Below are 21709 nucleotides of genomic sequence, written 5' to 3' on the forward strand. Positions count from 1 at the left end.
TATCAGCATTCGACTTTGTTAGACCAAGATCTCTGATCAAATCATTGAGGTATCTTTGGTTGGGGTACTATGGGTTTTTCTCACCAGCTGCACCTCTGAAATTGTAATCTGGATTTTCAACGTCCTCTTCTGATTTGCTGCTCTATTCTGAGGATGGCTGCTTTCTCTTTGGCGGAGTGGGTACAGAGCGCTCAGCACAGTGTGGCACTGGGGCGATGGATGATGGAAGGTCCGGATACATGATACCAAATGCATTCTTGCCAGCCCGACGTTTGAAAGGGTTCACCATGCAGAAGTAGCTTGAGTGGTCAGTGGGTTCACGCCAAATTTTTGGAATAGCGAACTTCATGGCTTTCTTTCCCTCTCTGTACCATCCTGCAAAAGAGCAAAATAAAATTATTATGAAGAATAAACGTATTTCATCCACAACTAATGTGTAAGAGGTTCATGCAAAATGTTTTGTATGTGATATTTTTCTATACTATTGGAAATTAAAAAAAATAAATTAAAAGATATTTAAATTTTAAAAGATCTAACATTTGCGTAATATAAAATCTTACTATTCAAGCAAACAAAAATTGCCCGTCTTACCTTCTAGAGTTTTTTTACAGTGCTCGCAGGTAAAATGAAGTGCCCAGATTTTGTCTTGATCCCTAACAGGCATGCCAAAATATGCCTTGTAGGCTTCACACATTGTAGCAGATGTTGTCGCAGAGCACGTTTTCACTCTTGTCTTGATAAATTAGCCACATACATAGCAGAATGCGTCTGGAGAATCCTTGCAGCTTCTTGCTGCCATCTCTGATAAAATCAGATAGGTCTATGTGTTCACTTAGGCAGCTAGAACTAATCTGAAGTGGTGAGCGGTGAGTCCCTGTATATATATTACTATGGAAAGTTCTAGAAAATGCTCGTAAGTTCTACAACATTCTAGAAAATTCATGTAAGTTCGAGAAAATTCTCTATCAGCTACTCAGCACTCAATCTACCTGGAATGTTCTGGAAAATGGGTACATTTGAAAATTTCATTACCCAAGTCACAAAAGCAGAGTTTGAAGAGAAAAATAGGTCTTTTCCATTTACTTTAGGCAGAAGCGATTGGGAAGTAACACTTTCTGCCCAGGAACAAGAAAAAGTAAAAATTTTGTTACACAGTGTAATTGCCATTAGACGATTGAAATCAGCACTATTAAACAATAAAGAATTCGTAAACCATTTAATGCATTTCCGTTCCTGGTTAACTATGGCTAATATATTTATATGACTTGATCAGGAAAAATAAATTCAGTACAACTTCATAGCTTTTTTTTTTTAAGTGAATTTTTGTATCAGTAATACGTGGGGGCCAGGGATCCTCTGGATCTTCACACTAATAGCACCTTCGAAAATATATACTCTCAAATAACCATGACACCTAAAACATATGTACACTAACAGTGTGTGGCACTATAAAGAAAAAAGGGTGTGGTTGTAAGGAAAGAAAGATAAGCGGCTGTAATGTAAATTATAATAAATTAGTAGAAGTAGCTACCCAGGTATAACTGCTAGTTCTTGCGGAAGACTATTGGCCTTTTCTGGAATTATCTGACAGTTTTTCAACAATATAGTCGTACTTGACGTCCAATAATGTTCACCATCTGTAATCAAAAGAATGTTATTGAAATTTTAGTTTAAAATTGGGCTATCATCAAAAATAGTTTTTTATTGAAGTATTTCTTTGTCGACACAACTATCAATGAAAGTGCTTTACTTCTCTGTTGTAACACTTTTGAAATTTAAGTTTTGAATTTAAAACTGACTCCTTTATTTTATTTTTATCAGTTAAATCTGAAACATGATTGATGTGGAAATTTCTTGTTTTATTTATTGCTCAGCTGTAAAAATGCTGCCTAGTTATAAAAGTATTATCCAGTTACGATTGGTAACAGTCTGTGCGGTAGTTTCCGAAATCCAAGTTTTGGTTTGGTTTGAATTTCGCGCAAAGCTACACGAGGGCTATCAGCGCCAGCTATCCTAATATAGCACTGTAAGTTAAGGGAAGGCAGCTAGTCATCACCACCCATTGCCAACTCTTCGGCTACTCTTTCACTTACGAACAATGGGATTGACGGTCCCATTATAACGTCCCCACGGCTTAAAAGACGAGTATGTTTGGTGTTACAGGTATTTGAACCTGCGACCCTCAGATTACGATTCGAGTGCTTTCACCGGCTGGCCATGCCAAGCTCAAAGTTTTGGACTTTTTACGTCGTAAACTCCATTATAAGAATATTACTTCGTTTCTATGAATTTATTTGGCTTGGGAGTCTTGTATCAGGTCTCATGTTATGATGCTCCCAGAACAGAGAAAATTTTGGAACCTTTGCCCCAGTCTGTCTGAAAGCAATTGCGTTGTTTAACTATGCCTGTTTCCAGTAGCAATATTAAATTGTTCAAGTGGTTTAAGTTTCACTAAGTTTCATTTATGTTTCCAGTGTAGTACACTCAGAGTCATTACCTTATTTTCCGAAGCAGTGTCGATCAATATTAATAAGTTTGGTGACATCTACATTTCTACCTTTTCAAAGTGGTAGTAAGATTCAAATGTATTTGCCGATGCCGACAAAAAGTCGAAACCTTACCGACTGTGACGTACATACTTAAAAAAATAAAAAGCTGAACAAAAATCACAGTTACAAAGAGAAGTATTACGTGTTTGTCTGCTATTAAACACAAAGCTACACAATAAAGCATCTGTTTTATACTCACTGCGAGTTCTTTAGTCCACTGTTTTCCAAATTGTGTGTGGCAGCAAGTTGGTAGGAAAGTCGCGAGAATTCCACCAAACGAAGAATAATTAAGGACATAAATTACAAATAAATATTGCACGTGGTACCAGAGGTGTTGTACAAATCAAGACGAGTTAGGGTGTCGTTACTGAAAAGTTTGGAAACTACTGTCTTGACTTACCCCTAAGTCGCCGAGGAGGAAGTTAAATAAGAGAGAACCCATTTTTAAATAGGAACAGTTAAACCTTATTGGAATTAATATGAACAGCAGCAGGGGATGATGACAGATGTGGATTTTTTTTTCTGTATTATGTTCTATATTTGATGTATAATAATGACTAAAAATACATTAGTCAAAGCTATTAATAAACATCTTTGCTTTTATAAATTAGCATAAGAGTTAATAATGTTAGCATTTTTTGTGTTATTTAAGTTTCGAATAATAAGAGTAGTTTTTACTGGAGAGATTTAGGCATTTGGACAATAAAGTTAGAAACTAAAATGCCAGTTACTTTTGATTTAAATCCAAGTTTTGTCATTGCGGCTTTTTAAGGATCTTGTGTACAAACTAATTCACGTTGAGAGTAAAATTCATTTTGTTTTTCTAACTTTATCGTTGAAATTATAATATTATCTAATTTAACCTTTATTTGCTCATAGTTTTCCACTCTTGTTCAGGTTGGCCCAGCATGGCCAGATGGTTAGGGCGTTCGAATCTCCGTCACACCAAACATGGCTGTCCTTTCAGTCGTGGAGGTGTTATAATGTTTCAGTTAGTCTCACTATTCGTTGATAAAAGACTAGCCCAAGAGTTGGCGGTAGGTGGTGATGACTAGCTGCCTTCCCTCTAGTCTTACACTGCTAAATTAGGGACGGCTAGCGCAGATAACCCTCGTGTAGCTTTGTGCGAAATTCGAAACAAACAATCGTCCAGGTTACATCTTTAACCAATTTTTTTTAAAACTTTCCAAACCCGTTGTCAGAACTAGTTTCGACTGACTTATTCGACTGAAATATTTTTAAAAATCAGGTTTTGATTCCATACATACTTGTATTTCTGCTAATTATTCTATCTGTTACCGAAAAGTAATAATTCAAAATATAGAAACGTGTAAACTCTGAAAAAGTAAATCAAATAAAATAGATTACTGTATTTGACAAGTATTTCATGTGATAATCTTGTTTTGTGTTCTGTTGTAGAACTCATTTCTTGATCTTATTCTTTAGCATAAGGTAAATAATAGAGGCTACGTTGCATCAGACTGCTTGTCCTGGATTGATCTCCATTTGACAAAAGAACAAAAACTTCTGTATTTAGTTACTTTAGATTAGTGTATATTGTTGAAGTACCTTTAAATAGTATATTTAAACATATAGTTTAAAAATAATATATTTCTGTAACGTCATTGTTACAGAATGATGTCATAATGTTCATATAAAAGTGAGTTTTGTACGTTGTTTTGATGGTACTCAGGAAAAGGAGAAACTGAAAGTCTATGGTACATTTTAATATATTTCCTCAACTTTCTATTATTACAAAGTTCAAGTTGAGTGTTGAATATAGTGTTGGATTATTCACTGAAGTATCTGTCAGAAACTTTGATCATTGATAATTAGTTCTTCTACCAGTACGTACACCTATTAAATACTGCAATGTATTAAATATTCTTACCGCTTTTACGTGATTGAGCATGGATTATTTGCGTGTATGTTACCAGTACTAACGCTGTTCCTTCAAATAACAAAAGTACAAAGACTGTATCTATCAGATCATTCGAAATAGCTTTTCCTTCTGGCATAACTACTCAGCAATTTAGAGTTTTTCGTGAACTCAAACTGCACTGCATGGTCAACGTCACAATCCAGCGATTTGTCAGTTATAGTGGACTTTAAAATTCACATAAATACAACTTTCAAAGGTTTCTACTAAATATTTCTGTAGTCGCTTTAAACGCTCCTTTTCACATTTATTTTATGAAAATCTAGAAGTTCACAAGATTATGTTTGTGACTATTGTTTGTACACACGTTGTTTCTTCATGTGTTAGGAAAGTTCGGGTTGCCTGGAGTCAAGGTTATAACTACTAGCAGCTTCAAGCGTTGAAAAAACACAAACACATTTATTGAATTAGAAAGAAATATAATGAAATATTTCTATATCAATTCAACAATATAACTAATAGTGACAGCAACAAAAAAAGATCTTCTTGTGTTTTATTGTTATGTGTAGATAGGTTTTTTATTACTTTTTTAATTTCGCACAAAGCTACTCGAAGGCTATCTGTTCTAGCCGTCCCTAATCTAGCAGTGTAAGACTAGAGGGAAGGCAGCTAGTCATCACCACCCACCGCCAACTCTTGGGCTACTCTTTTACCAACAAATAGTGGGATTGATCGTAACATTATAACGCCCCCACGGCTGAAAGGGCGAGCATGTTTGGCGCGACGGGGGTGCGAACCCGCGACCCTCAGATTACGAGTCGCACGTCTTAACACGCTTGGCCATGCCAGGCCTGTGTAGATACATTAGTACTATCGCGATATACACACGTTTATTATATGTAAATACAAAATAACTTTTCTTCATTCCTTAATATCAAATACTGTTTGTTTCTCTAATTATCTTTTATTACAAATACCATACATACTTTTAGTTCCTGTATTCTGACAACGAATGTAGTTGTTGTTTTTTTGTGCAAGTTTTACTGTTCAAGGAAAACATTACTTTCTGTGACCGTATTTTTATAATTATTATGCAAAAAATTACTTTCATTATTTTAATTGTTTTGTAACCTAGATTTTTTGATTTAATATATTTGACAATATTTCGAAGTCATCAATGTACTTCTTTTAGTTATAGCAAACAAACCGTTACAGTTCATAAATTCTTAAGTTAAGTTTAGTATTTTCATACACTATATTCTCTCAGTAGCACAGCAGCATGTCTGTGGACTTACAACCCTAGAAATCGGGTTTCGATACTCGTGGTGGGCAGAGAACAGGTAGCTCATTGTTAGTTTTGTGCTTAACTGCAAATAAAACAAATCATACACTGTAACCTTCGAAATTCATAAAGTTTTTATATACATTATCAGGCAACCAGTAACCTAGTTAAGGATGGCTCAGATTATTCATCTAAATCAGTGGTTCCCAACCAGGGGTGATCGTACCTCTTGGGGGTGCGAGATAGCGTTCCAGGGGGTGCGAGATAACATATGTTTTGGCCACCTTCACCTTTATTCTTAAATAAATAATTACTGTGAGGGGTGCGAGAACATATTAAAATTTTTTATGGGTGCGGGGCATAAAAATGGTTGGGAACCACTGATCTAAATGATATTTTAAATATCTCTTCAACAGGTCATCAGAACTTTACAATACTATACAGTGATTTCTTTTATAACAATACCTATTTAAAGACTGAGTCTCAAGCTAAGGGAATGTCTGTAAATATAATTTCTTGTTTTCTTTCTTCTGCTTCTTTTTCTATTACATGATAACTGGAAAACCTAAACAATGGTGTCATCCGACTTCATTGAAGTGATATAGTTTTAAATGGAGTACCTGCTTTTATAAGTGCTCTTGATAACTAGCAGTAATTTAAAAAAATCATAATTCTAGTGTAAACAATGTTCCCATTACACCTTGAAGTTAGTTATTTCTACAGAAACATGATATTCCTTTAACCAGCTTAAGTACAGGGTAAAACGGGAATTACCAGCCAATAATAAATAAATAATAAGTATTATATTTAGAATCTCACTGTATTTAGAACGTGGTTATAAATATAATCTTCTTATATCTATTAAAAACCACCTCCCAGTGGCACAGCGGTATGTCTGTGGACTCTCAACGCTGGAATTCGGGTTTCGATACGATGCCCGTGGAAAGCACAACACAGATAGCCAATTGTGTAACTTTGTGCTTAATTACAATCAAACAAACTATTGAAACATTGCATTAAAGAACAAGCGAACAAGTAAAGAAACAGTTTTCAAAAAAGCAAGTAAATGTAAGGATGACATTTGCATCATCCATACGTAATAGCACAGACAAGTCATAAACCAAATGACATTTGCATCATCCATGCGTAATAGCACAGACAAGCCATAAACCAAAACACATTAACATGATTTTTTTTAAATACGCTGCACATTTTTGAAAAATGGGATTATAAAATGTATCCTAGGTTTTGGATGTAACTGCGGAAGTAGGACCCACATTGCGGTGAGGATACACCGTCTTTTAGTCTTAACCTCCAATTCGCTAGTCTCACATAAAATTAGAAATTAAGAGAGCGAGGTGTGGGTGCTCAAGCCCACAACGTCTCACATCTGTATCACCCTTCATTGTCTGCAGACAGTTGTGGGAAGGTGACTACTCTCCCAAGAATAAGAAAAAGATAAACATAAAAAGATGAAAAATAAAAAATGAGAAATTGAGCTTAATTTATCTTATTCGTCTTGTTAACATTCTACTACACTGTGTGTCTGTGCTGTTATATAATGATGATACAAATATCATCCCTACTATGTAGTTTTATTATTTTTATTGGTATTAGCCACCCCTACATATATTTTCTTTTTTAAAGTTTTTCTTTACTTATTGATTATAAAATTAATAGATTAAAATATGACATAACAGTAAACCCAAGTGAAAACTATCAGTAGTCTACTGTATGACATATATTAATGTGTCGTTTCCAAATGAAAATTTTCTGTATCTGATAGACAATCATTAAACCAAGATCCTTTGGCTTTTTTTTTTATTGCAATGACAAAAAGGAAAACCTGGTCGTTTCAGAATCAAAGGTAAAGCAGGTGTTAAACTGTTTCTCTGAAAAGCTGAGTTATTCACAAAAGAGATGTTTGTGTATGTTGAGAGAAAAAGATCTTCAGTAGATAAGGTAACAAAACCTACTAAAATAATATTCGTTTGGTCAAAAGCAAACAAGAAAATTGATCGGTTCCATGCTATATAGTTCAGTCTTGTGACTGAAGTTGTTTTTATTATTTACCTCGTTAAAAATGCAAATAGTCTGTTTGTACCACCATAAATATTCAATCTTGCTCTACATATCTCAGGATTATGCTAAGGTTTTAGATTTATTTTAATCAATTGACGAAAGGTTTATACGCTTTTTTACCAAGGTTATGGGTAAAATTGGAGTCTCGTGACAAGAAACTGTTGGTAGGTATCTTAGACGTTTTCATGACTAGTATTATTCAGCCAGGAAAGTAAAATTTGTGGTTTTTACACTGAAACTTATCTGCAGATGTAACTATCTGATATCTCCCCCTTATTCCTAGGTGTTAAATAGTTTCTTTCCCCATAAATTAGGCTCTACAACACACACACACCATGTGGCCTTTGAATCATTTTACTATTAGTTACACCGAAATGAATTATAACCGCTCCGAATTTAAACAAACGCACAATGTGTTTTTTAATTTATGAAATGTTTTAAGGGTTGTATTATGTCAATTTTACTGCTTTAATACAACTCTCTAAATGTGGTTCTCTGTTTTGTAAAGACTTTTGTTTGAAGTCCGGTGTATGCGCAATTTATGAAAAAGATGTAACCCTTTAAATCCTTCCCCACTTTTATTGATTACCATGAATTGAAATTAAACTGCTTTGTGTATACGACTTGAGAAAAGAAAATGAATTCATCTTATGGGGAGCTGTGTCTTAATCTTAATATTTGTTTATCTAAAATCTTATCTACTCTTCTATATAAAAATCTTATCAACATTTGTAACTATTCTTATCTACTTTTCTGCGTAATAACATTTATGCAGATTATGAAACCGTTGGCAGTAAGACGTCATAAGCATTAGTAATTGTTTTTTATACTCGGATACTGACAATATGACCTTATTAACACATAAAACTGCATTTCTCTACCCTTGAGACTTTATAGAATTACGTTAAAAGTATAAGACCTTAACAAAACCAGTAAATTTATTTTTGTCTCTACTCTTCTAAAGGACTTATACGTATTACAGTACATTACAGTATTATTATATTATATAATAGTACATTATAAACCTCTATGCTTCTTATTCTTTGCACTTTTAAACTATATAAATATATATATATAGTTATATATATGAATATAAGACTTTACACTAAATAATATATATGAATACAAGACTTTACACTAAACTATATATATATGAATATAAGACTTTCACTAAATAATATATATATGTGAATATAAGACTTTACACTAAACTATATATATATATGAATATAATACATTATACTACCAAGGCTTATACGTTTCCTTTTCTTAACCTGAGTTTATTAAAGTTATCATAGGTTAGTTTATATGTGGTTTGACAATTTGACATATACATTTCACATGTCTACAATAAGAAACGTAAAATATACTACTTCAACTATATTTTTGTCTGCGGTAAGCCTTTCCCATAATTATTGTGTGTTTTAAGTCAGTAATTTATGGTAATGGTTTTATTCAAATTATAAACAGAATGATCCATGAACTTCCACAGAGAAACTAATTAGATACTGAATGCTGCATGGTTAGACAATGTTGATAGTTATACAGATGTTTTATTCAAGAAGGTATGCTTGATATAGGTCTGCTGTAATTATAAGCTCTGCCAGAGTGAACTTATCATACTGGGTATTTAATTCAAACTCTCTTCTGTTCCCATAATCTTACTCTTTGTAACTGACGCTGTAATTTGTATTTGGGTTCTGATTAATAAACCTTGTTAACAACAGGGAAATCAAATGGATAACTATTACATTTTACTTTATAACAAGTACCATAAGGTATTTTTAACGTTTAAGTGCAATCTGTTGTTATTTTGCAGTTCTTGGTGTTTTTATAGCTAGAGTTAAAGACTGCATACTTATAAATTTGGTGTATTTGAAATGATTATTAAAACCTTCTGATCAAAACTAGGATAACTGTGCAGTGAAGAAAAAAAAATAACTTGAAACTTGATGGAACTAATTCTGTATAGCAAACTGACTAGAAATACTTAACATTTTGAACCAGAACACGAGAAAAAAACGTAATATCATAATGAGCAGAATTTCGACACCGTCGCTACTTTCAGATGTTGCCCCCATTAATATCTTATACCTCGCCAAAAGCAACAACCCAAAATAATCTTTATCAGTGTGAAATAATAATAATGTATCGTTATTCTAAACATTATAAACAATAACGTTAAATAAACTAAATTTGAATTTGAAATACAGAATTACTTATTAAAATAAAATATTTTATATGTGTGTTTTGTTTAACTTGATTAATTCATACACTACTGAGGCTAGAAATATTCAATTGCTTTTATCCCATTATTTTTGTTACAACTGCATGTTGTATATTATATGGGCATCAGTATAAACCCTGAAGAACAATTGGTCTTGCTCAGTTAAATCTTTCTTTGCTTTTCTTGAATTATACTACAGCAAAAAGAATAGTCCTATATTTTATTAATTAATATGGTATTGTTTTTTCAACTGCAAAGAGGTTATTTTTCACTCATTTAGCCTTTGCTATTAATCTGTATTTGCCGTAAACGCTTTACAGTCGTTGCAACAAGGGGATAAATAAACAAATTTGACGTCACAAGTAAACAACAAAAGAACTGTTGAAACAGAAATTCTTGTTAGAAATCATTACAAGAAACTGCTCATGAAGACAACCCCCTCTAGATGGGGTTGTTTTCAGTGCATATTATTATCGTTAACAACCAAATTGAATTACATGATAAAAGTGGCAGAAGGCCTAACCTCAGTGTTTCATGTGAAACAATTTCAGTTATAATGTGTATAACGTGATAGGTTTACTTCAGTCCTTTAGCTGTATACAGAAGTAATGTATTCTTCTTTGTGAGAGAGAGACATGTATTTCTCACATTTCTTCTTTCCCACAATTATGAGTGTACAGCACTACTGTATTTCTGTACCGATTGTTTTGTATCTTGGAGGGCGTATACCTTGGTTCGTTATGCCCGAACATCTGTTCTATTGTTTTGAGTTAGACCCTCATTTTTATTTTAGAGAGCCATAGGTGAAACAAAACAAAACAAAAAAAGTATTTTGTCCAGCGATTCACTTATGAGGCTTAAAAATAGCTTGCGATAAACTCAGACTACAGGAGAGAGGTTTGGGATTTTTAATTTTGATTTACAGGTGTCTAAAGATAAAATAATAATAATAATTGAAATGTGTGTAAATATGAGCTCTGAACCAACTTAGAGACGCTGTCTGTATCTGTAAACGTTAAAAAGGATTGTTATTAATGTGTTTTGTTACACACGATGCATGAAATTTTACATACCGTGTCAACGAACAGATCTTGTTTGCCCAAAAATTACTTGCAAAGTTTTATCATTTCCTATAAATATACTTATGTTAAGCAGAAACTTGCTGCCCTACGTATTATAAAGTCACAATCTAGTGTGGTTCAATAACCCTTTCTAGTAAAGAAGTCACAAGTTGATATTGTGTTAAGTGTTTGTCCCCCTGTAATATATACTATAGCTTATGACCTCTTCCCTTACCTGGAATACATCTTTCTCCCCTGAAATGTACTTTATTTTAAATAAGGTGGAAGGAGGAGACATATTGCACTTGTTTGTAAATATCGCATTTTCTAGCCTGCACGTGCGTTATCAGTATTAATTAATACATTTACGTTTTTGACATTTACGTTTAATTATTGTATCTAATCACATCTATTTTCACTAATAGATTAATGGGTGTATGGTTTCGTGTTCGTGGCATAGTTTTGTTGTGTAACATAAATGTATTTGTTTTGATAAATCCCAAGCTGATTATAAACTGTTTAAATTATTCAGTTAAGCCTTTCTTTGATTTTCTTCGATTGTACTACAACAAAAATAACTATTTATACATGTATTTATTATTAGTGAATATGTAAATGTCTATCACCTTTATTCTATACTTGTCTTTACTAGTGGTGACTGTCTTTTTTTCTTTTCTTTTCTTTTTTTGAAAGTCATATCTAACCACGCGATTGGTTAGGTATGGAACATATCTGTCAGAAGTTGCGTTTCTGTATTTGAGTAAGCGCGAACTATGTGTATACTGCAACATAAAAACGCGTGTTTCGGTTGGTATAAAAGTTTACTACACACCTTTTGATTATTAATGTTCTTTGGTGGTGGATTTTACATTCTTCTACTGCGTGTATGTATTTTCATTCCCGCACATGTCTGTTAACTTGTTAACGGTGTCTGTCTCGTCACGTTCTTACCGAACCTGTCTTTTAACCGCGGTATTTCTGAGTGTCTGTTTATTCTTTCCATCTGTGATAAAAGAAGAATAAAAGTGTGGGAGTGACGGGGATAAAAGAAGGTGTGACCAGTTGGATAGGAATGTGGTTTCCATGAACAACAGAGTTTAATTCAATGAACTATTTTTCTCTGACGTAAGAGGTATTCGTACGTGATAAAAGCTTCCACATGAGAAGTATGATTAAACCGTATGCAAAACACTAGAGGGATATTTTGTATGACGTCATATCACTAGAGCATGAATTTTCAGCGTCATGTTTTTTAGTGTGTTTTTTTTTACTTCATGGCTTATGTTGTAGTTACGAAATCCATGCTAACGTTGTACCCCTAGTTCTTTTTTGAAGCCCATGGTGGAGTTAAAATGCCGTTGGAAACTATTCTTAAACTTCATGTCTAGTAGAAAACAAATTTTTAATAGAGCTATATTAAAACAATTAGACCCACCGCACGTACAATTATGCAGTGATTCTCATATTCAAATTAAAGTACAAATTTCTAACGGTATATTATATTGTGTCCCAGCGAAATGTTCTTGTAGCGATTAGACAAGAATCACTTCAGGTACAGTATGATAACAGATACACACTGAAACAGCGCAGGAGGGTATAACTTCCTGCCATTTATTTTTATGGGGACACGTGTAGTAAGGAGACAAATTGTAGGAGACAATGGTAATATTTTGTTGTGACACGCTGCACCTTATGTAGTTTTTTGATTTGTACTTGAGCGATAAACGTGACCTGCATACGTGGGGTGGGACCTTTTAAAATCGACTGTTTGGTGTAATAAAAACATTTATGTTGGTACTGACGTGTAAAGCTATGTTTGGAAAGTTTTATATCGTTTATTTATAAATTATATGCAGGTTGGCTTTCTGGTAGAAGTAAAAAGCATTTTCAGTCCAATCGTATATAGATAGCCAAACGTATGGCTAATATCTGTGATAATACTGTTTTGAATGAATAAACAGAGGCTACGAGGGTATTTTCCCGAGGAATCGACCACAGGTTTTGACAGTTTAAGAGTTTTATAGTGATTAAGGGATGTGGTGTTGCTAAGGGCAAACCTATCAGTTTTTAAGATATCCATCAAAATGTTCATCTGAAACGCAGTAAAGCATAACAGGGTTGCATACGAACTGATATTTTGTTGTGCGTATTACTGCTTTTTAATTAATTTTGGGCTACTAGCTCCATCAAAATTATATATATAATAAACTGTTCAGTTCCATCAAACACGCACACACACACACATACACCATCATATATCTGATATATGATACACACTGGAACAGCGCTCACTTGCCTTCTAGCGATGCTATAAAGTACAAGGTTTCCAAGAACGTAATGCTGCAGGATCCCACCAGAGCGCCTCTCCTTCACGTGAAATTGCGTCTGAGTTCTGACACTTCAGCAACTAAAATTATCTATATAAAAATAAGTTATTTGATTTACACTCGCAGGTAAGTGTTTTTCATGACCAAACTCTCAGTGTGTCAGAAAATACTGGCTGATTATGATATCCTGTGTTAACTGGTAGAGTTCCCTCAGATACCCCAACATACATACACACACACTGTCACTGTTCCCCAGGAGTTGACGTTGGGCACCGTACGACTGCTCTGGTATCAGAGCATTTATGTCCCGTATGCCCAGGTGGTTATGGCACTCGACTCGTAATCCGAGAGTTGCGGGTTCGAATTCCCGTCACAACAAACATGCTCGCCCTTTCAGTCGTAGGGGCGTTATTATGTTAAAGTCAGTCTCACTATCCGTTGGTAAAAGAATAGCCTAAGAGTTGGCGGTGGGCAGTGATGACTAGCTGCCTTTCCTCTAGTCTTACACTGCTAAATTAGGGACGGCTAGCGCAGATAGCCCTCGTGTAGCTTTGCGCAAAATTCTAAACAAACCAAACCAATCAGGGCATTAAAATAATGTTTTTGTTTGTTTTTATCACATTTCATGTGGTTAGTACGACACGCGGACATGATATTGAAACGCTTAATGAATTAAGGCCCCCTGCTAGTACAACGGTAAGTCTACTGATTTACAACGTTAAAATCAGGGGTTCGATTCCCCTCGATGGGCTCAGCAGATAGCCCGATGAGGCTTTGCTATGAGAAAACGCAAACGCATAATGAATTAAGATTATGTTTACTGCTTGTTTGAAACTTACACATTTTGGAAATGATTATTTACCTAATATACAAGAAAGATCATCTTTTTTAAAAAAAAATAGTAATGTTGGTAGGGCAGAATGTGTGCAAGGTATTAACAAGTCACAGTTGTTAATACTATGTGTGGACTATTGTTGTTGAAACTGAAGTTGAGGAAAACTAAAAGTATTGTATATATTTTGTATTCAGTTGTTTTTTTGTTTTTTGTGACTAATTAAAGAAAATGAGATTGCATGTTTTCTGTCGGCAATACGCGTATTAAATTTATTATTAATGTAAATAGTCTGAAGTAATTCATAATTCACATATTTACTTTATTTAGAATGGATTCAGAAAAATAGAAAACATATTTTAAATGAGATCTTTTCTCAGTACTGATTTCACATGTCTGACACATTTTGATAGGGTCCCCTATAAAAACTTAACACCACACTACAGGAGGGTTCTATAATATAAACATCCCATTTTAAACTTCTAAGAAGTTAATAAAACAAATTGATTTATTATCAATACTATATGCCAAAGTTGTGACATTTTATTTTATTAAATGTATCATGTGTAGCATCAAATAGAGTAAATTTAATTCAATATCCTGTCGTATTCACACCGCGAATTATTTGTTGAGAAACGACACTTTTATGAAATGAAAACTTTATTTTTAAAAGCAGTAAAGCCCACAGCAATCCAAAGCAAAGTTATAATAATAATAACAAAAAGGGATAGAAAGCTAATATCAGGGGTAAGAGTATAAAAAGACTTCCTAATATATCTAGAATTTTCTAATACCTAGTTATTAATAATTCGTGATCGAAAGCAAGCCAGTTGTATATGATCAATCAGGATTTAAAAACTAACATATCAAGTAGTGAAGCTAGCCTGTGTAATAAATAGACTAGAAGTACTGTAAAAACTAAAATCTGCATTAACAGTATTTTCGACCGTAATCCCAGTAAGGACATTTGAGATTCGCTTATGAGATTTTTGTTAGTCCTAAAGGCATATACTACTTTAATAAAGCAAAATAGATTTAATGAATATAAAAGTTAATAAATAATAATGATAAAGTTATTTGAAACATTATAAATTAATAATATTAAGTAAATGAATATTTACAGAAAACTTACCAAATCATTACTTTTAAAACACGTTAAAACCAGTTATTTGCATCAAAGATTTACGCACAGCCAACAATATAATAAGTCGACGAATAAACGTCTATAATTTTCTGGTAGAACATTAAAGGGAAGCTGTGATATATGTGAAATTTGCTGGTGTTGCTTATGTTTTACTGTGATTATAATGTTAAAAAACTACATTTCGTAGTGCACTGTATATGAATGTACAATAAGCTAATATATATATATAAAACATCTTCGGTGAAGTAACTACTGATTTTTATCTGGTTCCTGATTTCTTCTCGCTATTTCCAAGAAAGTACATGCTGTTTTTTCTGGTTGTTTTTTTTTTTAAACCCTGAAGGCTTAGCAAACATGTTGGCTAGTGTCTGAACTTTCTAAACAAGGGGGATGAGAGAAACAGGCTTGGCGTGCGTTTGACGTGTTGGAAATGTCTTGAGCTGTCTCGCCCAGTAAATTTCATGAAAAGACCTAAACTCTAAAAGCTATCCAGCTACGTCATCCCACGAGTCCTATCTATCCTCGAAAGGTATATGACAAAAAAAAAAAGGCTTGATGTTTTTGTTTGTTTGTTTTTGAATTTCGCGCAAAGGTACTCGAGGGCTAACTGCGCTAGCCGTCATTAATTTAGCAGTGTAAGACTAGAGGGAAGGCAGCTAGTCATCACCACCCACTGCCATTGGGCTACTCTTTTGCCAATGAATAGTGGGATTGACTGTAACATTATAACGCCCGCACGGCTGGGAGATTACGAGTCGCACGCCTTAACTCACCTGGCCATGCCAAGCCAAAAGGCTTGCTTGTGTGCGTAAGAAAACTTTAGTTAGTAAAACTATGTCTATATATCATGAAATACGCGTATTCAAGGAAATTCTAAGTAACATGAAATTGCGATCTTTCTTCGATTTCACTTTGCTTTTGATAAGATGAGAAACTTTGTTTTAAAATAAAAGTAATATTGACGGGTTTTCCTTTTTAAATTTCTCTATTTTGTAGAAAACTTCCTTTTCCATGAGATAGTTTGTTATTTGAAAGATTCTGACTTTCAGTAATTAAATATTTTATATGCTTGATCGTGCTAAATACGCACAATCTCTAACCCAATGCAGATCCGTAGCCTTATAAAAGCTAAACGTGAAAGAAATGAGCAACATTGAAACATACTTATTTTCAATCATTATGAATATAAGTGTACAAATATTTTTAGTGATTCTGAAAGAAACATTTTAAAACTTTTACTATAATTTAATGATTTTTTTATTTTTTCTTACCTTAGTAATTTTTAAGCATACGATTGATACAACGTACTAAGAAAGGCAGAAATACTTGGATTTCAATGTTGATATAATCCGTTTTTAAGACATCTACTTAATTACATTTTCTATCAATATTAGATATACAGTATGACTAATAGGTTTCTAAGATTATGATCAGATAATCATTCTTCTCCATAGTTTAAATTATATTATATGCTTATAGTAAACCTAACGTGTGAGAAACATAATATTTATTCTTACAGGCTGAGAGTCGTTGGTGCCTCTGGCTGTTGTTGTTTTGTTGTTGTTGTTTTCACACCCGTAATTGCGACCAAAGATTTCTACATTGAAATCAAGCGAATAACAGGGGTAACTTTGTTTTGAATATTCGTAATTCTTTCATTAAGTCTGAAGGCTTGTAACGCTAAAAACCGAATTTCATTATTACGTAGGGACGGCACAGCTGACTAATTGTGTAGGTCGCTCTGCATAGAAACAAACGTCATAAGGCTGGATACATTAGACCTATTATATTGGAAAAAGCGTTCAAGCCATAACAATTTATTCATCTTTAATTCGGTATGTTTCGTAGTTCTTCTTTAAGTATTTCGACAATAAAATGAAGTTCAATTCATTAAAAAAAAAGGCGTTAAGTTGATATGATATTGAAGATGGTAGGACCTTTACTTTAATTCTCATAAAGCCAAATTTATTGCTTTCAACGGAAATTAAATTGTTTTATTCAGCTTCCTAAGACCAAAAATAATAGTTGAAACACGTGAGGATAATTTGTTCTAAGGAGTATTTGCATTTAATTTATTTTAAGAATGTCTAAGTTAATTTGATAACAAAAGTTCTTTTTTTATTATTATTTCGAAGTGCACTGCTGAATCTGTATAAATTAGCGAGAGAAGGATTTGAAATGCTGTTATTCACTTTTCGTACAGAAAACCTGTACAAGACCAATAAAAAAATACTTTAAAAATTATTATCACATATTCTCACGTTAACTTAGTTATGTTAGTTTATGGACATAGGTTATACCGAAATTATAGTAATACGAACCAAGCCAAAAGAGAAACCTCTTGTGTGAATATATATGTGTGTGTGGATGTGTCTTTACACACACACAATATTAAAATGAACGATGAAAAATATACTACTTGAACTTTATGGAGCGATTTTTATTGTTATCATAGGACTTCTAAAAGAAAATCAGCATTTTATAGAATATACTTAATCAAACGAGACTAATAAATGCGTTTGTGTTCGCTTCTTTTGAAACGATATTTATAGGTTTGAACTTGTTCATATTAATCTACTAAAGGAAAACAAAAGTTTGTTTGTCTCCATATCAACCATTTATTATAATTTTATAACAATATGTTTTATTCAAGTTTTGTTTAACACCATTTTTCTTTTGTGTTTAGAAATACAACAGAACAACATTGATAGATTTACTCAAATAGGTGTCAGAAGATATTCTGAACTCTTGTTTGATGTTTCTCGTTATCAACTTATTGTTGGAGCACGGTAGGTTTTATTTTTATAACGGTATTTCTCTAAATAATTTGTTGAAGTTTGTTTAGTTTCTCTGTTTATATGACATATGTGCCATCATTATTCAACTTCAACTTATGGAGAAAAAAAAATTATTGCTTACTTATTTGAAAAATTATTGTGGTTTACTGTGTACTTTTGTTATAACAATGGCTATAAAAGTATAAATAATTTGTTTAAGCCTTATATTGAAAAATAAATATGTATACATATTAAAGTTCACTTTGCCTAACATGTAAAATATCAGATTTGTTATTTGTTTTTTATAATGAACTTGTGTATTTTTATGCATTAAGAGTAAAACATCCTATGTTTGTATTTTACATTATAAAATTGCTTATGATAGATTATCTTAATTGAACTCTTTACGATGATTATACTAGAGTATTACTTTTTGGTTAGTCAGTTTTCAGTGTTAAAATTTTTTAAATAACTGTCAATAAAATGATTTATGTTTATTTATAGTTCTTGTATTTGTTAACTAATTATGAAAGTTCTCACGTTTTAGTGTTAATTGTTATTGTTTCAGTTGATTTTTTCTTCTGATATTTTTTCACGTGAGTAATTCCTTTCTTTGCAGTGACTATCTGTTCAGATTCAGTCTAGATAAATTGAAAAAAATAGAAGAAGTTCACCTGCCTTCTTTAGAATCCAGGATAAGTGAATGTCTTAAAAAAGGACAATCTGTAGTAAGATGAACTGTTTTCTAAATTTTTATTTTCATGTGTAACACAAATGAGGAACTTAGAAATATTTTGATACAGAACATTACATTACTGCTTTGTAAATAAACATTTGTATAGCATTGCATATGCTATAAAAATAAAGTGTGTATAAAAGTAAAGGCATACCTAAGAAATTATAACTTAATTAACTTTACTCTCTTAATGCTAATTTATTCAAATAATATTTTTAGGCAATATTTCATAAAAAATGCATTAATAATATTCAGTTTGAAATTTAGTCTTTTTTAGTAATTTAGTAAATAAAACTAACAACTATCATTTTTTGTAGTTTTTTAAGTTGAAATTTGATAATAACAAAAAATTATTTTTTTCAAAATAATACAACATAAAAACTGCTAAGAAGAAACTCCATATGTTTTTTATCATAGATAACAATTAAATATCTGTTCATAATCAGGAGAGAGAGCACATGGAGTTTAATTCAATTTGTATACTATATTTATAAACAACTATGTAGATATATTTTATATTGACACTACTTCTGTAAGGAAAAACAAACATTTGCACAAATGTGAAAAAAGTGTTAATTTGGGTAATTTTTATTATACCTTGGTATTTTGTCAATATTAACTTCTGATCAGAACACGTCACCAATTTTAGCAAGCCAAAAATCAACTTATATGGAGTATAATATACTTTTACCTTGTTGCTTTTGAAAATGAATATGCATTGTTTCATCATTTGGGTACACTCACTGTTAATAATATTTTTGGCTGTAAAAGTAACTAATTAAAGATGGTTATTAAAATGAGTCTTAAAACATTTGTTACTAAATGTATTGAAAATTATTCAATCTTTACTCAAAAAACAGTTCATAATTGGAAAAAATATTCATGCATGATACAGAATAACTTATTTTCTCTGTAGGAAAATTGTCGAAACTTTATAAAAGTTCTCCTTTCCCACAATGAAAAGATATTTGTTTGTGGAACAAATGCCTTTTCTCCTGAATGTTCTTGGAGAGATGTAAGTGTCAATATCTTCTACTAATCTTAACTCATTTATTATTTTTTATTGGTATCATTTTAGCTTTAGTCTATAAATGTAACTAAAATGTTTTAGTTCATGAAATTAACTAGTTTTGCATTATTAATTTTCGTTGAACTTTTATTTAGCATTTTAATGTCAATATTAAAAGTATCTAAAACATTTAAAAATTAAAATCAGTAAAATATTTTGTCTCAATAATAATTTTTTTAGTGTTAGTTAATACGTGAACTTTCTTTCTCAGTGTTAAATTTTTTAAGGAAAATAAACTTACCAGGTTTGAGTTTTTCAAATTAGATTTTTATCATTATACTGTATTTGGTGTCAAATTTCATGATGTAAATACTTTAAGAATACTGATCTATGATTTCATGACTTTGATAATTTAGAAACTTTATTTACATAAAAGTAAATGTACATTGATTAGCTCAATAGAGAATTTTTGTAAAGATGAAATAAATACTGTGATTTTACATCATGTAAAGGACATAAAGAATTCATTTCAACCATCATTCCTCATTTACTAAATAAAATATCCAAGGCTTTTTCAGTCTATATTTACTGTGATATCTTTGTGTGATTTGTAATGTATATTTTATTTCTTGTGTAACTACAGATTCAATCATTAAACACTATCTACGAAAGTGTTCCTGGAATAGCCAAGTGTCCATATAATCCTAATAATAACATATCTGTATTACTAACTATGGATGGTGACTATTACTTAGCTTCAGCTCTAGATTTCTCTTCTCGAGATTCAGCAGTTTATCGTGCAATGGGAAAAATTCCTTATTTACGAACAGCCCAGTATGATGGAAAATGGCTAAGTGGTAAGTTACAAAAGAATTTTTATTTCTTAAGTTTAAATTGTGGTTTCATTTCTAGAAGATTATTTTGCTAATGTATTAAATTAATATTAAGTTTTGATCAGAAAACTTTGAGTGAAACTAAAAATCAATTTGACCATCAATATGAAAAGTAAAACACTTTTTAGTTTGTTAGTGAAAATTAAATTTTTGGCTTAATTGGAAGACGTGTATCACATTTTACAGAAAACTATTTAATTTTGTTATTGTATGAGTCATTTGTAAACCATTTTTTAAAGTGAAGTTATTATAACAGTCTGGAATAATTTTAATGCAGTTTTTCTTGATTAGGCTTGAAAATGCTACCAGTTATAAAACTAGGACAAGGACAGTTGATTACATTTAGTGTTCAAAGATGAATGCTTTACAAACTTTGGCTACCAACACTTCATGTTTCTCAAAAATAGCTCTGTATCTGAACCATAGCATTTTGTTTACAATGGTTTATTATTTTTCATTTTAAATGGAAATATACTTAAGAAGGGTTACCACATTAGCATATGTAAGGTACACCTAAGAACAGCATATATTTTTTCATGATCATCTCGTTCTTGTGTTTGAAACAATTTTTGGTCTTGTTTCATACTGAAATCAGTCTTCTGAATGTTGTAGCTTACTGAAATTAGATGTAATTGAAACTAGAGCATTTTTAAATATGAAATTGAAAATCAGTTTTGCAAATAAAACATCAACATTTCATAAACATCATTTGTTTAGATACCAGTTGAGCTTGAAAGCCATTTTAGTTTAAGTGTGGTGTTGTGATTATGGAATAATTTTACATATCATTTATTTTGATGTTATCAGAACTGAGAATACATTCCAATGAAGTGTGGTGTTGTGATTATGGAATAATTTTACATATCATTTATTTTGATGTTATCAGAACTGAGAATACATTCCAATGAAGT

The 21709-nt window shown here is 32.0% G+C and overlaps 1 protein-coding gene across 3 annotated transcripts in view; it reads left to right on the plus strand.

Annotated features, from left to right (window-relative positions):
• The window catches only part of LOC143232776 (semaphorin-5A-like), a 58997-nt gene that overhangs the window by 17868 nt on the left and 19420 nt on the right, over positions 1-21709 (plus strand). For all 3 annotated transcript variants that reach the window (XR_013017728.1, XM_076468621.1, XM_076468622.1), the window contains exons 3-6: positions 18070-18172; positions 18780-18888; positions 19813-19911; positions 20549-20762. Coding sequence is in view for 2 of the 3 variants with exons in the window: in XM_076468621.1 (XP_076324736.1) it covers positions 18070-18172; positions 18780-18888; positions 19813-19911; positions 20549-20762 (525 nt within the window). In the remaining variant the exon portion in view is untranslated. The remainder of the gene's footprint in view (positions 1-18069; positions 18173-18779; positions 18889-19812; positions 19912-20548; positions 20763-21709) is intronic.

The sequence above is a fragment of the Tachypleus tridentatus genome, chromosome 11 (genome assembly GCF_004210375.1).
Source record: "Tachypleus tridentatus isolate NWPU-2018 chromosome 11, ASM421037v1, whole genome shotgun sequence".
Taxonomy (NCBI): Eukaryota; Metazoa; Arthropoda; class Merostomata; order Xiphosura; family Limulidae; genus Tachypleus; species Tachypleus tridentatus.